General features: G+C 44.2%; 2 protein-coding genes across 3 annotated transcripts in view; one reads left to right on the top strand and one right to left on the bottom strand.

The window, feature by feature from the left end:
• Positions 1–237: 237 nt before the first annotated feature.
• On the top strand, positions 238–5,573 carry LOC146074904 (immunoglobulin superfamily containing leucine-rich repeat protein 2-like). Its single transcript, XM_083183588.1, has 2 exons — positions 238–290; positions 3,570–5,573. The coding sequence occupies exon 2, from the start codon at positions 3,648–3,650 to the stop codon at positions 4,758–4,760; it is 1,113 nt and encodes a 370-aa protein (XP_083039714.1). The 5' UTR covers positions 238–290; positions 3,570–3,647; the 3' UTR covers positions 4,761–5,573.
• Positions 4,887–11,757, bottom strand: part of STRA6 (signaling receptor and transporter of retinol STRA6) — a 54,602-nt gene continuing 47,731 nt past the window's right edge. For both annotated transcript variants that reach the window (XM_083183586.1, XM_083183587.1), the window contains exons 16-18: positions 9,362–9,525; positions 8,988–9,104; positions 4,887–5,441 (exon numbers count right to left, since the gene is read on the bottom strand). In XM_083183586.1, coding sequence (XP_083039712.1) covers positions 5,278–5,441; positions 8,988–9,104; positions 9,362–9,525 — 445 coding nt within the window. In that variant the 3' untranslated portion in view covers positions 4,887–5,277. The remainder of the gene's footprint in view (positions 5,442–8,987; positions 9,105–9,361; positions 9,526–11,757) is intronic.

Genomic DNA, 11,757 nt, shown 5'->3' with positions numbered 1-11,757 from the left:
GGCTAAGCCAGAGGTACAGAAAGAAGTGTGATTATGTAGGTTTAGGACTAATGAAATGGAAGTGTGCAGAGAACTTACAAATGCTGTAAACTTGTACAAGGCAGCAAATGCCTGTACAGTAAATGTTACATGGATTGATCAGAGAGGCCAAGCCAAAGAGGGGAGAGGCTATGTTATAAAGCGGAAGTGTTTCCACATCTCCTTATAGTAGCAGAACATTTGTGTCTCACTCTCCAGTAAAAGGAAAGCATGTGAATAGGGGCTGGCAGAACATCTATGTCCGAGAGAATGTGAGTGCATAAAAGGGAGGTAGCAGAAGAGCATAAATATGAAAGCAAGAATTATTGTAGAAAGGGTCTGATTCAGAGATGTAAGCTAAAGCATTGGCAGCTGCAAGCCCGTACACAGCTGATGTGCAATAATAAGCTAACAATGTAGCCACCAAAGAAATGTATTTAGGCTCCAAGCAGCGGATTCGCAGAGCCCAGCAACTGCGTAGAAACTTGTAGCGATGGTCGCAGATCCTTCCATAAATGACCATATGAGTGATGCAGAATTGACAAAGGAATTGAGAAGTTAGCGCAATGTTTCCTGCACATGGTACTGCAGTAGTAGGCTGGGACGTGCCACATAGATGGTCGCAATACGCCGGTGTTTATGCTGCCTCTCCATTACTGCCCCAAGTGGTCCCTCACTGCCAGTTATGTGTAAATAATAGCTGCCAGCGACATCGCACAAGTAGGTTGGCACATGTACAGTGCGACTGTGGCGCTTCTGCGGTTGGCCAATAATTGCATAAATCGCTGAATCGGATCCTTAATATGGTAAATAAGAAATGTGAATACAAAGCCTATTTAATAAAGGTAATTTCTATTTAAATCGTGCAGAAATGTTAATGGTTTTTGCATCTTGGAAAATATCCAATGCCAAATGCAGGCTATATTTCTGACACCGGCGACCAAATTCCTAATTACTTCCAATCAGAACTGTGTTCTGCACCAATATACAAAGCTCCAAAAGGCTTAGCTCTTCTAAGTGCGAGCGGTCAGCTAATGTCAGATACAATGCTTTTATTGCATAAGGGGCATAATCAGAGCTTGGTTAAGGAAAGGTGGGACAGGGAGTACGTTACACTAGGCCCCAACTCTTATAATCAATGAGCTTGTTGCAAGGACTGAAGCAATTCAGTTGTAGCGTGCGATCGGCCCTTGGTAAGTCTGCAGGCTGTACTTACTGTGGGTTTCTGCTCACACCCTTCAGAGGTGCAAACAGAATTCCAGGGTAAGTAGGGATCTTTGCCAAAACCACCACGAACATATAAACCCATAGCTTCAGGCACTTAATCCAGGAATTAATGTGTATTGGCCATGGGTTTACTGCAGGAGGAAATGGGCGTGGATTAGCTCAGACAATGTCTAGGTAGACAGTCAAATGTTTGACATGCTCTAGGTCAGGGGTCCTCAAACTACAGTACTTTTCTCTGGAACCCCATCAGACAATAAAAATAATTACAAGACCCCAGCAAGTGACTGCAGAAGGTCATCACATCACATGTGTAGTCAGCAGACAGCACCTACATGGCAGCATCGTGGAGGCACCAAATGATGGGAGGAGTCTAACATAATAGACAATTCAACAGATCTTTCAGACTCTTTGAATAACTGATAGATTAGAGAAGTCATCAGCAACATGGAGTCGCGACCCCATGCTGAGAAGGTCAGGACCCACTTTGCGGTCAGGACCCACAGTTTGAGAACTGCTGCTCTAGGTCAACAGTGACAGAAGGTTGACATGCAAAAGGTCGACATGGAAAAGGTCGACACATGAAAAGAGCTATATGAGTCTTTCAGGGTTTTGTTGGTGTCAGGGTTGACCTCTGAGCATGTGGACTCCCAATTAGTGTAGGTGCCTCGCTTCACTACCATCAGCACACTTTACTGTTCCCAATCCATGTGGATGGTAAAGCATGAAAGACTGCAAAAAATATGGTAAAAATCACAAAAAACTTGCGTCGACCCTTTCATGTGTTGACCATTGCCATGTCAACATTTTGCCTGTGTTGACTTTTTGACATTGTCGACCTAGTGCATATCGAACTATTGACTGGCCACCTAGACAATGTCTGTGAGCCATCCAGATACGAGAGGAAATGGGCTTAATCTACATAAGTATAATTGAATGATGTTGGTTTGTGTGTATGGATGTTCCACGACAACTCTCGAACGCTTTAACTAATCGTCTTCAAACTTTGCACACTGCCTTATCATCTTAAGGGACAATCTACGTTCAAAGATGGGTTTAATCAGACGAGCCCTTAAGGGTGCTGTCATAAGGGGCCATGCTATTTCTGTTGTTTTCATGCATTGTGATATGTCGTTGGAAAACTTTCTCAATACAACACAATAATCAGACTCCCTTAAGTGAACTAGTAAAGGCCTATATGATACAATAAATGAAAAACATTTTAACTTTACAAAACTTTTGACAAACTCTGTAGATATCGTTGTGAAATCCATGTGAGATCGATCATCAGTCAGTTATATTTTCTCTTGATTGTTTGCTTATTTATTGTGGTTGGGAAGGTGGATAGTTGGAGACTTGCTCTGGCTGCTGCAGCAGCTTCTTCCCTGGTGTGGTTGGGAAGGGAAGGTGGATAGTTGGAGACTTGCTCTGGCTGCTGCAGCAGCTTCTTCCCTGGTGTGGTTGGGAAGGGAAGGTGGATAGTTGGAGACTTGCTCTGGCTGCTGCAGCAGCTTCTTCCCTGGTGTGGTTGGGAAGGGAAGGTGGATAGTTGGAGACTTGCTCTGGCTGCTATAGCAGCTCCTTTCCTGGTGTGGTTGGAAAGGTAAGGTGGATAGTTGGAGACTTGCTCTGGCTGCTGCAGCAACTTATGCCCTGCTGTGGTTGGGAAGGGTAGGTGGATAGTTGGAGACTTACTCTGGCTGCTATAGCATCTCCGGCCCTGCTGTGTTCGGGAAGAGAAGGTGGATAGTTGGAGACTTGCTCTGGCTGCTACAGTAGCTTCTGCCCTGCTGTGGTTGGGAAGGGGAAGGTGGATAGTTAGAGACTTGCTCTGGCTGCTACAGTAGCTTCTGCCCTGCTGTGGTTGGGAAGGTGGATAGTTGGAGACTTGCTGTGCCTGCTGCAGCAGCTTCTGCTCTGCTGTAGTTGGGTAAGTTAGGTGGAACAAGAATTGCTTAAGAATAAACTTTTGCCTGTCCGTCCGACAGACCTTAAGACTAGTATTAAATAGTTCCAATTCTTAAACGTTGAGGCTTTTTCCCTGCGGTAATTCCTGTGGCAAATTGAATATGCCCCTAAGGGTTTTCATCTGGCTCCAAAAGCCCCAGTCTGAAAAAAGCAGATAAAATACAATCCAAATAACTGCAATATGAGCAATACAGAATGTTAATTATCATGGGCCCAATATAATCATAATAAATAGGCCCCTAAATTAGAAATCTGCATTACAATAACTGTATCTCCTCCAAAGTTATTGCAAAACCGGAAATGTAAATGGTGTAAATATTTATTTGTTTTTCTCTCTCTCTCCTGTAAAACAACAATAGGTTTATTACTATTACGAATTTGGAAAGTGTCATCAGATCACATTATCACAACACCTTCTTTATGGTTATCATTGGACCATGGGTACCTTCTTGCAGTACTTTACCATTGTGGGATACTTGTGTCTGGTACCAAGCACACCTTGTCCGAATGCCTGTCGCTGCAGCAGTACAGCCCGTCCTTCTGCAGACTGCTCTTACCGCAATCTAATTCATGTACCAGAAGATCTTCCTGTCAATCTTGCTCAGCTTACCCTTGCTGTCAACCAGATCACTGACATCAGCTACACCTCCTTTTCCAACAGCTCTGGACTAACATCATTGTGGCTGACATACAACCAGATTACTACTGTACAACCTGGCACATTTCAGAACCTTACACAACTGATAAATCTGGACTTGAGTCATAACCAAATTGTGGACTTCCCATGGAGTGATATATCTACACTTGAAAAACTCCAGCTCCTAAACCTCAACAACAACCAGCTGGTTACTCTTCCACGTGGAGCACTGAATAACTGTAGAAGTTTACGGTCCCTGCAGCTTAGCAGCAATCGCTTGTATTCCCTACCTGAAGGCCTGTTTCATACACTGATCTCTTTGTCACACCTTCAGCTCCATAGTAACTCCTTCCACTGCTCTTGCTCATTGGAATGGTTAATGGATTGGATTCAAAAGGCTGAGATTACCATTGATAGAAAAGGTGATATTGCATGTTTATCACCCAGTGAGCTAAAAGGTGTCTCGTTAGAAAAGGTGCCTGATTTACAATGCAGGAAACCTCTGGAGATAGTAGGTGATGACCCTGTATTGGTTGATATGTTGTTGCTTTGCAAAGAAGTAGGATTTCCAATCGTCATGATTGTCAAAGATAGCAATGAGCACAATAGCTACAATGAGATTGAGGTTGCCATTAGGAAACTAGTCAATGGAAGCTTCACGGTAACTCCCATTAAGAAAGACATAGCCTACCTTTGTCGAGTGTACAATCACACATCAGACACTACTGGGGACATGTCTGTATCCGTTGCCCAGACAATTTCAGGCTGGCCATCGGAGCCAGGGGAAAAGCTGCTACTGTTTCTTGTGTCTGGAAGACTGAGGTCAGGGGCTAATGCGGGTTTGTCTGCTATGACTGTGAGCAGGCTATGTTGTCAGGCTTTGCTTGTGTTGATGGGGCAGAGAATTGCATGAATACATGGGAGAGGGTGACGTCAAATGGTGTCCTCTGAGAAGCTCTCTGAATATTATATGATTATCACATATGATGAGCAGAAAGACATTAAGTCTGCATTACATAGACACACACTACTGTATGGCTTTGTAGCTTACATACACGGTTCTCATATTAAATACACCAGCGCAATACATGGCAGCAAAATATATGAAATAACATTAATTAAGTAAGTAGCGGGAGAACTGTTGGTGATTAATATAATCAGAAGTTTAAAACAGAGATGAGACAGAGTCAATTGAATGAACTCCTGCATATGAAGGTAGAAGTACAAGACCATCAACATAACACATAATCAACAGATTCAAGTGAGCAAAGTGAACTATTGGAGACATATATTTGACTAAACTACAAAAATAAAGGGGCCACCGTCTCGCTAATAACCCCACCCTGCCCAGCAGTGCATCTAGGGGATAGGAGGGAAAGGAGGTGGGAGGTAGACTATGTCACTGGAATGTCCCTGGTTTGTTCCAGGTGTTATGTAGGATGCAGCGGAGAGCCACCATTGATGCTTCTGGATCTCCGATGCATCAGGAGAGATGGGTTGTGGATTAGAGTATAAGCAAGAGTCCAGCGAGCACGGGCAAGTTGAGAACGTGCACCCTTCTGGTATCGCCCATCTGCTGGCATGAGGTGAATACCTGTGTAGGTGGAAAGAAAGTGATTAGTACTTTGCAAATTGGATGTGAATACAAAGACATTTCAAAGGAAACATAAAGTACTGTAAACAGAGACAAAATGGCACGTGTTAATAATCATTTCAATTTGTCACATCGATATTTCAGGTTTATTTATTTCGACAGCATTAGTTTCTGTGTTTTAAGCAAAGGTAGAACCATAAATGACAAGTTTAGCAGACCACAGACAAAGCTGTGCATTTTTATTCGCTGTGCAGCCAAGCAATAAAAATAGTATGGAGGGCCTAACTCAGTGTTACACGCTATGCCAATGTTTTCACCATTGAGCAATTATCGTCAGACTGCACATGCGCCACAATCGCACTGCGCATGTGTGAAGGTTCCTTTGCGATCACACTCACAGTTAGATTACTGCATCTGTATTATTGTACTATTATTATTAATAGTATATTAATAGTTGTATATTTATTATACTTATAGGTACCAGAGAAATGGAACAGATTAAGTAGCTCAAGCAATATGCCGATGTTCCAGGGAAGTAGAAATATAAAGCAAGTTTTCTAGACCAGTTATGTAGTAAAAAGGCATACAGTAGGTTATATAATAACAGGAGGTTCAGGGAGAATCTGTCCAGAAGAATTAGGAGTAACCAGATTGTCAACTAAAAGTGACCCTGGAAAAAATTCTAGAAATAGCCGTGGCCTCACGTGGGTGGCACCATATCAAATGTAGGTGGAACCAGTGTTCCCTCTAAGCTGTGCGCACGTGCGCGTGCACACACCTTGACGAGCGTGCGCACAGACATTACAACTGAGCGCACAAAGCAGCAGTGGTCCCTTTTTGCAGTTGTGGACTCAATTAATGTGTGTTTCACCCATTAACTACATTGTGTGCTGTGTTTTGAATGTTTAAATGTTTAATATTATTTTGAAGTAAAGTTAACAAAAATGCTGAACGTCATTTTCCAGTTATATATAAGTGACGCACAAAAATGTAAATTTCATTCCAAAGTTGCACAGCCAAAATCTTTAGCCGCACACAGCCTTCGTAAAATTAGAGGGAACATTGGGTGGAACCACCATCAAGCCCTTCTTTTCAATATGATTGGCAGTCTATTGACCCTATACCCTTAAGCTGCTGTGATAAACCACAAATTTCCACATTTTAAATAATACCCTACCTCCCCACACTAAGACTGAACACAGACCCCAAAATCTCCATCAAGCAGACAAAGGGGTAAATTTACCAAGATGTGTATTCTACTTCACATGTGATGTTGCTATGGGCAACCAATCAGAATCTACTTCTTATTTATTTTGCACCCTCTTTACAGTGGTTCCCAACCCTGGTCCTCAAGTACCCCCAACAGTGCACGTTTTCCAGGTCACCCAGCAGGTGCACTCATTATTCAGACACATTTTAAAAGATCCACAGGTGGAGCTAATTATAGCACTTGTGATTCTGTGTGGAGACCTGCAAAACATGCACTGTTGGGGGTACTTGAGGACCAGGGTTGGGAACCACTGATCTAGAAGGTATTAGACAGGATCTGATTGGTTGCCCATAGCAACATCACATGTGAAGTAGAATACACATATTAGTAAATTTTCCCCAAATAACCATTACCATAATCCCACAAATATTTTCTCACCTCCCCCAGTTAAGTCTAGAAGCACCCCAGAATTTGCTACATCCCCAGAAAGCACCCCTCCTGTCCCTGTCGAATTGAAATAGGGGAGCAACACCAACTGCCAGTGAGTCAGTTTGGAATGGCAGTTGGTGTGGCTCTACTATTTGAATTTTGAACTGTACTGCAGCCCCACCTTTAAAGCCACCACTGGTCACAATGCATATAGATGGGCACCCCCCTTAGATTAGTATTTGCAGCATTAGGTACTCTTTACTGTAAAAGGTTGTTTGTATGGGAGACAGGAGGGGATTTTGCCACTACTCTGGGCAGGGCATCTAAAAAAATTTTTTAAAGTCACTGGCTAACAAGCGGCCTCACAGGTGTACTAGCCTACTGAGAATCTGCCCTGTAAGATCTATGGCCAATCCACCCCTGGAGTCAGCATTTATTCATAAGTCTTTATACAGTCATTATTTCAAATAGGAGTCACAGCACAGTGATATAATTATTATGAAAGACACAGAGCATTAAATAAAATGTAAGTTAATCTATATTGTTTTCCAATATCTTAAATACATATTTTATAAAGGTATAAAATAAAAGTTATTTTGCAATGAACAAATAAACAAACTGCATGAGATTATTGTATAAGTCACCGACAGGATAATTATGTGTGTTATCTGGATAGGAAAACAGAATATTGCCCAGACTATGGGGGTTAAATGGTCTCCAGCTAACAGAATTAGTGATTTCTAAATGGTCTATCAATTTTTCTATATCAAGTTAAGTCAACATAATATCAGCGCTGGAAGCAGGAACGTATCACTGATTTTATTTATGCATCTTAGCTATTGTGTAAACCGTATTACAGAGGCTTTGTGAACAGTATTCAGCAATAACTGTACATCTAATGTTTATTATATAGTATCAACTGGTGCTCACTTGTTTTGAGAAGAAATTGGCTTCAATGGGCAGTATTCAATGAGAATACTCTGCATGTGCAGCGAATCCTGTTTAGGATTCGCTGCACAGTCGCCGTGTTCCGGAGGGCTGATCCATTCGCTGCCAGCCCTCCCTGTCACCGTATTCAATGCCGCAGGGGCTCGCTGCCCCTGACGGTGATTCTTAACCTGTGCGGTGAACGCCACAGGGAGCTGGGGGACGGCAGCAGGCAGGAAGATGGAAGCCTCCCTGCCTGTGCCAGACACTGTGGGGCAGAAGCAGGGCTCCCGGGGTCACAGGCAGCAGAAGCTGCCCCCCGGGAGAGCTAGCAGGGGACGCAGGTAGGGAGCCGCTTGCACTGCTCCTGATCGTGCATATGTAATGATCGGGAGCAGTGAATATATGAATATCTAATGAGTGGCTCTCGGCCCCTGCTGGCTGTTATGTGTAAAAAAAAAAAGGTCGACAATGGGTTTTTCACTGTGTTTTTACCCGAATGTCGACACAGTCAACATGGACACAGTTTGAAGTGCACCGCAATCCCCTTGCTTCACTTGCGATGCTTCGGGCACGGTGCCTTGCTACGCTCGGTAACTATTTTATTCTCCCACCACGCCCTAGTGGATGGTAGGGCATGAAATATCATCTGTCGGCACACGTCGGCTCAAAAAACAGTGGAAAGCCCCATATCGACCTTTTGACTGTCGACCTAGACACCGTCGACCTAATGCCCGTGTCAACCTTTTTTGCATGTCGACCTTTTACATGTCGACCTTCTTGCTTGTCGGCCTTCTTGCTTGTCGACGTAATGGTTGTCGACCTTTTTGCTGTAGACCCATTGTCCAGATCCCCATCAAACACTATATCAATATAACATTCTGTATAGTATGACGCTTACCATACATGAAAACCAATAATATGAATTCTGATTACAATAAAACTAATAACAGTACAGATTATACACAGATATACCTCACCTTCCTCTAAGTCAGCCTGTTTCCAGTTTGGCGGTTTCAGGAGCCGGCAAAATGCTCTGACCAGTGGATGACACTCAGTGACCTCCAGCATTAGGAAATTACTGTAATTACGGTACCCTGCGGATCAGTAAAATAACAACTAAGTACAGTATACAAAAATGTAAACAAAATTTACACTAGAGTGTTAGCTGTTAATGATTGGGGGCAGGGCAAGTCATCATCTGTCGATATAAAACATATTGTAGTGTATAATCTATGTTATATGTCACTAAATCACTGACAATTGGCTCTTCCCAAATCATGATCAGTTTGCAGCTTGCTGGAAGGAGATATGTATACAGGTTTCCCTCATGGCAGTCATGTTTTGCATTTACCTGGGTCCCAGCCCTGAACACTATGCTGTAGCAAGCTCAGATCCAAACGACAAAAGTGGATGACATTAAAGGTAAGAGAAACCACAAGACGGGCAATGGACAGCAGCCCACCACGCAAAATATTCACTGGGAGCAAGAGGTAGGTGAGCAAGAAGAGACTTCTCCTGTGTAAACAAGAAACAGAAGCTTGTCAGCGAGCATAGGTGTGCGCAGGTGCACAGGCACCCCCTAATGCTGTGCCCACCCTTATGTACACCTATGAATACCAGCAATACCTTTTACCAAATACTTTTGCTTTTTAGCACTGTTTTCCATTAAAAGAAGCGCCCATCAATCAATTATGTGTGTTTTGCATTGTTAATTGTACTAAACCATTGTCATATCGCTACATACCTGTATCATCCATATCGCTACATACCTGTGTCATCCATATATGTTTATGACTGTATTTGCATGTACTGTTATACAGAGTAATTAGAAGATTAAAAGTGAAAGAGGCAGCAGATTATGGTGTGGCTTATATTGTAGTGAGGGTCCATATATGATTGTAGACACACCTGATTGTCGGTGTTAGACACGCCCAATAGGTGGTGCTAGGCACACCCCTTTGATGGTGCACCCCCTAATAAAATGTTCTGCGCACGCCTATGTCAGCGAGTACTTGCTTGTCAGTTCTAAATTGATCAAATATATACCAGTTATTTACATAATCAAACCTGACACTGGTCCGACAGCAGTTGGGGGAAAAACATAATGAAAGTGTTCCTCACATTCTGGCATAAAACTATAGGGTACTTGTTTCCTAGCACGGCCACAATCGTATGGATCGTGTACCTTTAAGTTAAGGTACACGATCCATACGATGGACCCGATTTCCTTTGAAATCAGGTCCATTTGGCCGGCTAGGACAAAATATCGGGGGCATCGCGTCGGTCGGGACCGTTAACAATGGTCCCGACGCGACCGACGCGATGCCCGCGATTTCCCCATAGGCTTCAATGTTAAAAAATATTTTAACATTGAAATCGTGTCGGGAAAGATAAAATATCGGGGGCATCGCGTCGGTCGGGACCATTAACATAGGTCCCGACGCGATGCCCCCGATTTTTACATAGGCTTCAATGTTAAAAGATTTTTTAACATTGAAATCCTGAAAAAATGTGAAAAATGTGAAATGGGCCAATATGACCCATTTCACATTTTAGATGTCCCCGTCGTCACCCCACGATAGACGCCAACCCGCAGCGTGGCGAGCGCAGCGAGCCCGCGAGGGGCGGCGGTGCGCGTCCTCCGACCTTTTTATTCCCCTACTATCCACGTCGGCGTGGAGTTGAGAATAGAATAGTGTGGCGAGCGCAGCGAGGCGAGCGCAGCGAGCCCCGCGAGGGGACGCGGATACCTTCACAGTTATACGCCTCCCCTCGCGGGCTTCACAGGTGTCCGTGGCGATGCGGACACCTGTGAAGTCCGCGAAGGGACGCGTTTACCTGTGAAGGTATCCGCGTCCCCTCGCGGGGCTCGCTGCGCTCGCCACGCTTCGGGCTCGGTGGCTCGCTGCGTTTGCCACACTATTCTATTCTCAACTCCACGCCGACGTGGATAGTAGGGGAATGAAAAGGTCGGAGGACGCGCACCGCCGCCCCTCGCGGGCTCGCTGCGCTCGCCACGCTTCGGGTTGGCGTCTATCGTGGGGTGGGGTGTACGACGTTAAATTTGGGGGGGTTGGGAATATTTTACATTGAATCCAATGTAAAATCGGGTCCCAGGGACCCGATTTACATTTCATTCAAAAAAAAAATCGGGTCCAAAATCGGTCGGTCGCGTCGATCGCATCGCATGCGACCAAATCGCATGCGATGCGATCGACCCGATTTTTCCGACACGACCACCCCGATGTAAATCGGTGTGGCCGTGCTAGGAAACAAGTACCAACTATAGTAATGTTCTTAAACACTCAAACCAAGATATGAAGAGCATCCAAGGAGCATCTGTGTCTGATTCCCTTGCCGTACTGACAGTCTGCTGCCATTCAAATGGAGGGGGTAACGTTCATTTGTTAAAGCAGAGGAGGGTTGCCACCATTTAGGGGATGGGAAGAGGTCAGGGATTTCCTTTGTAGGATAGAGATTTCCTGCCCTCTTCCATAGGCGACTTGTGTGAGACTATGGGTGCCATAACACCCTCATCCACACATACATACACAGCAGAAATCTGTGCAGCAGCTCCATTCTGCCCTTCACACTGCATGTTGTGGAACTTGTGGCTGCTGGCCAGGTTGTGGGAAAGAAGGGTTTCTGAGCAACTCCCTTTGTTTGCCTATGGGGTCATTTCAGGAAAGCACATACAGGATGTGACAGATCCAGAAAGGAGCTTACAGCATTCATATGGGTAGTGTG

The sequence above is a fragment of the Crinia signifera genome, chromosome 4 (genome assembly GCF_055691185.1).
Source record: "Crinia signifera chromosome 4, ASM5569118v1, whole genome shotgun sequence".
In the NCBI taxonomy this organism is placed as follows: Eukaryota; Metazoa; Chordata; class Amphibia; order Anura; family Myobatrachidae; genus Crinia; species Crinia signifera.
Note: the sequence above shows the minus strand (reverse complement) of the source record. Positions and strands in the feature narration are given on the sequence as shown.

What these genes read in the sequence shown, in the direction of transcription:
- LOC146074904 (XM_083183588.1), top strand. Translation starts at nt 3,648, where the DNA reads ATGGGTACCTTCTTGCAGTACTTTACCATTGTGGGATACTTGTGTCTG.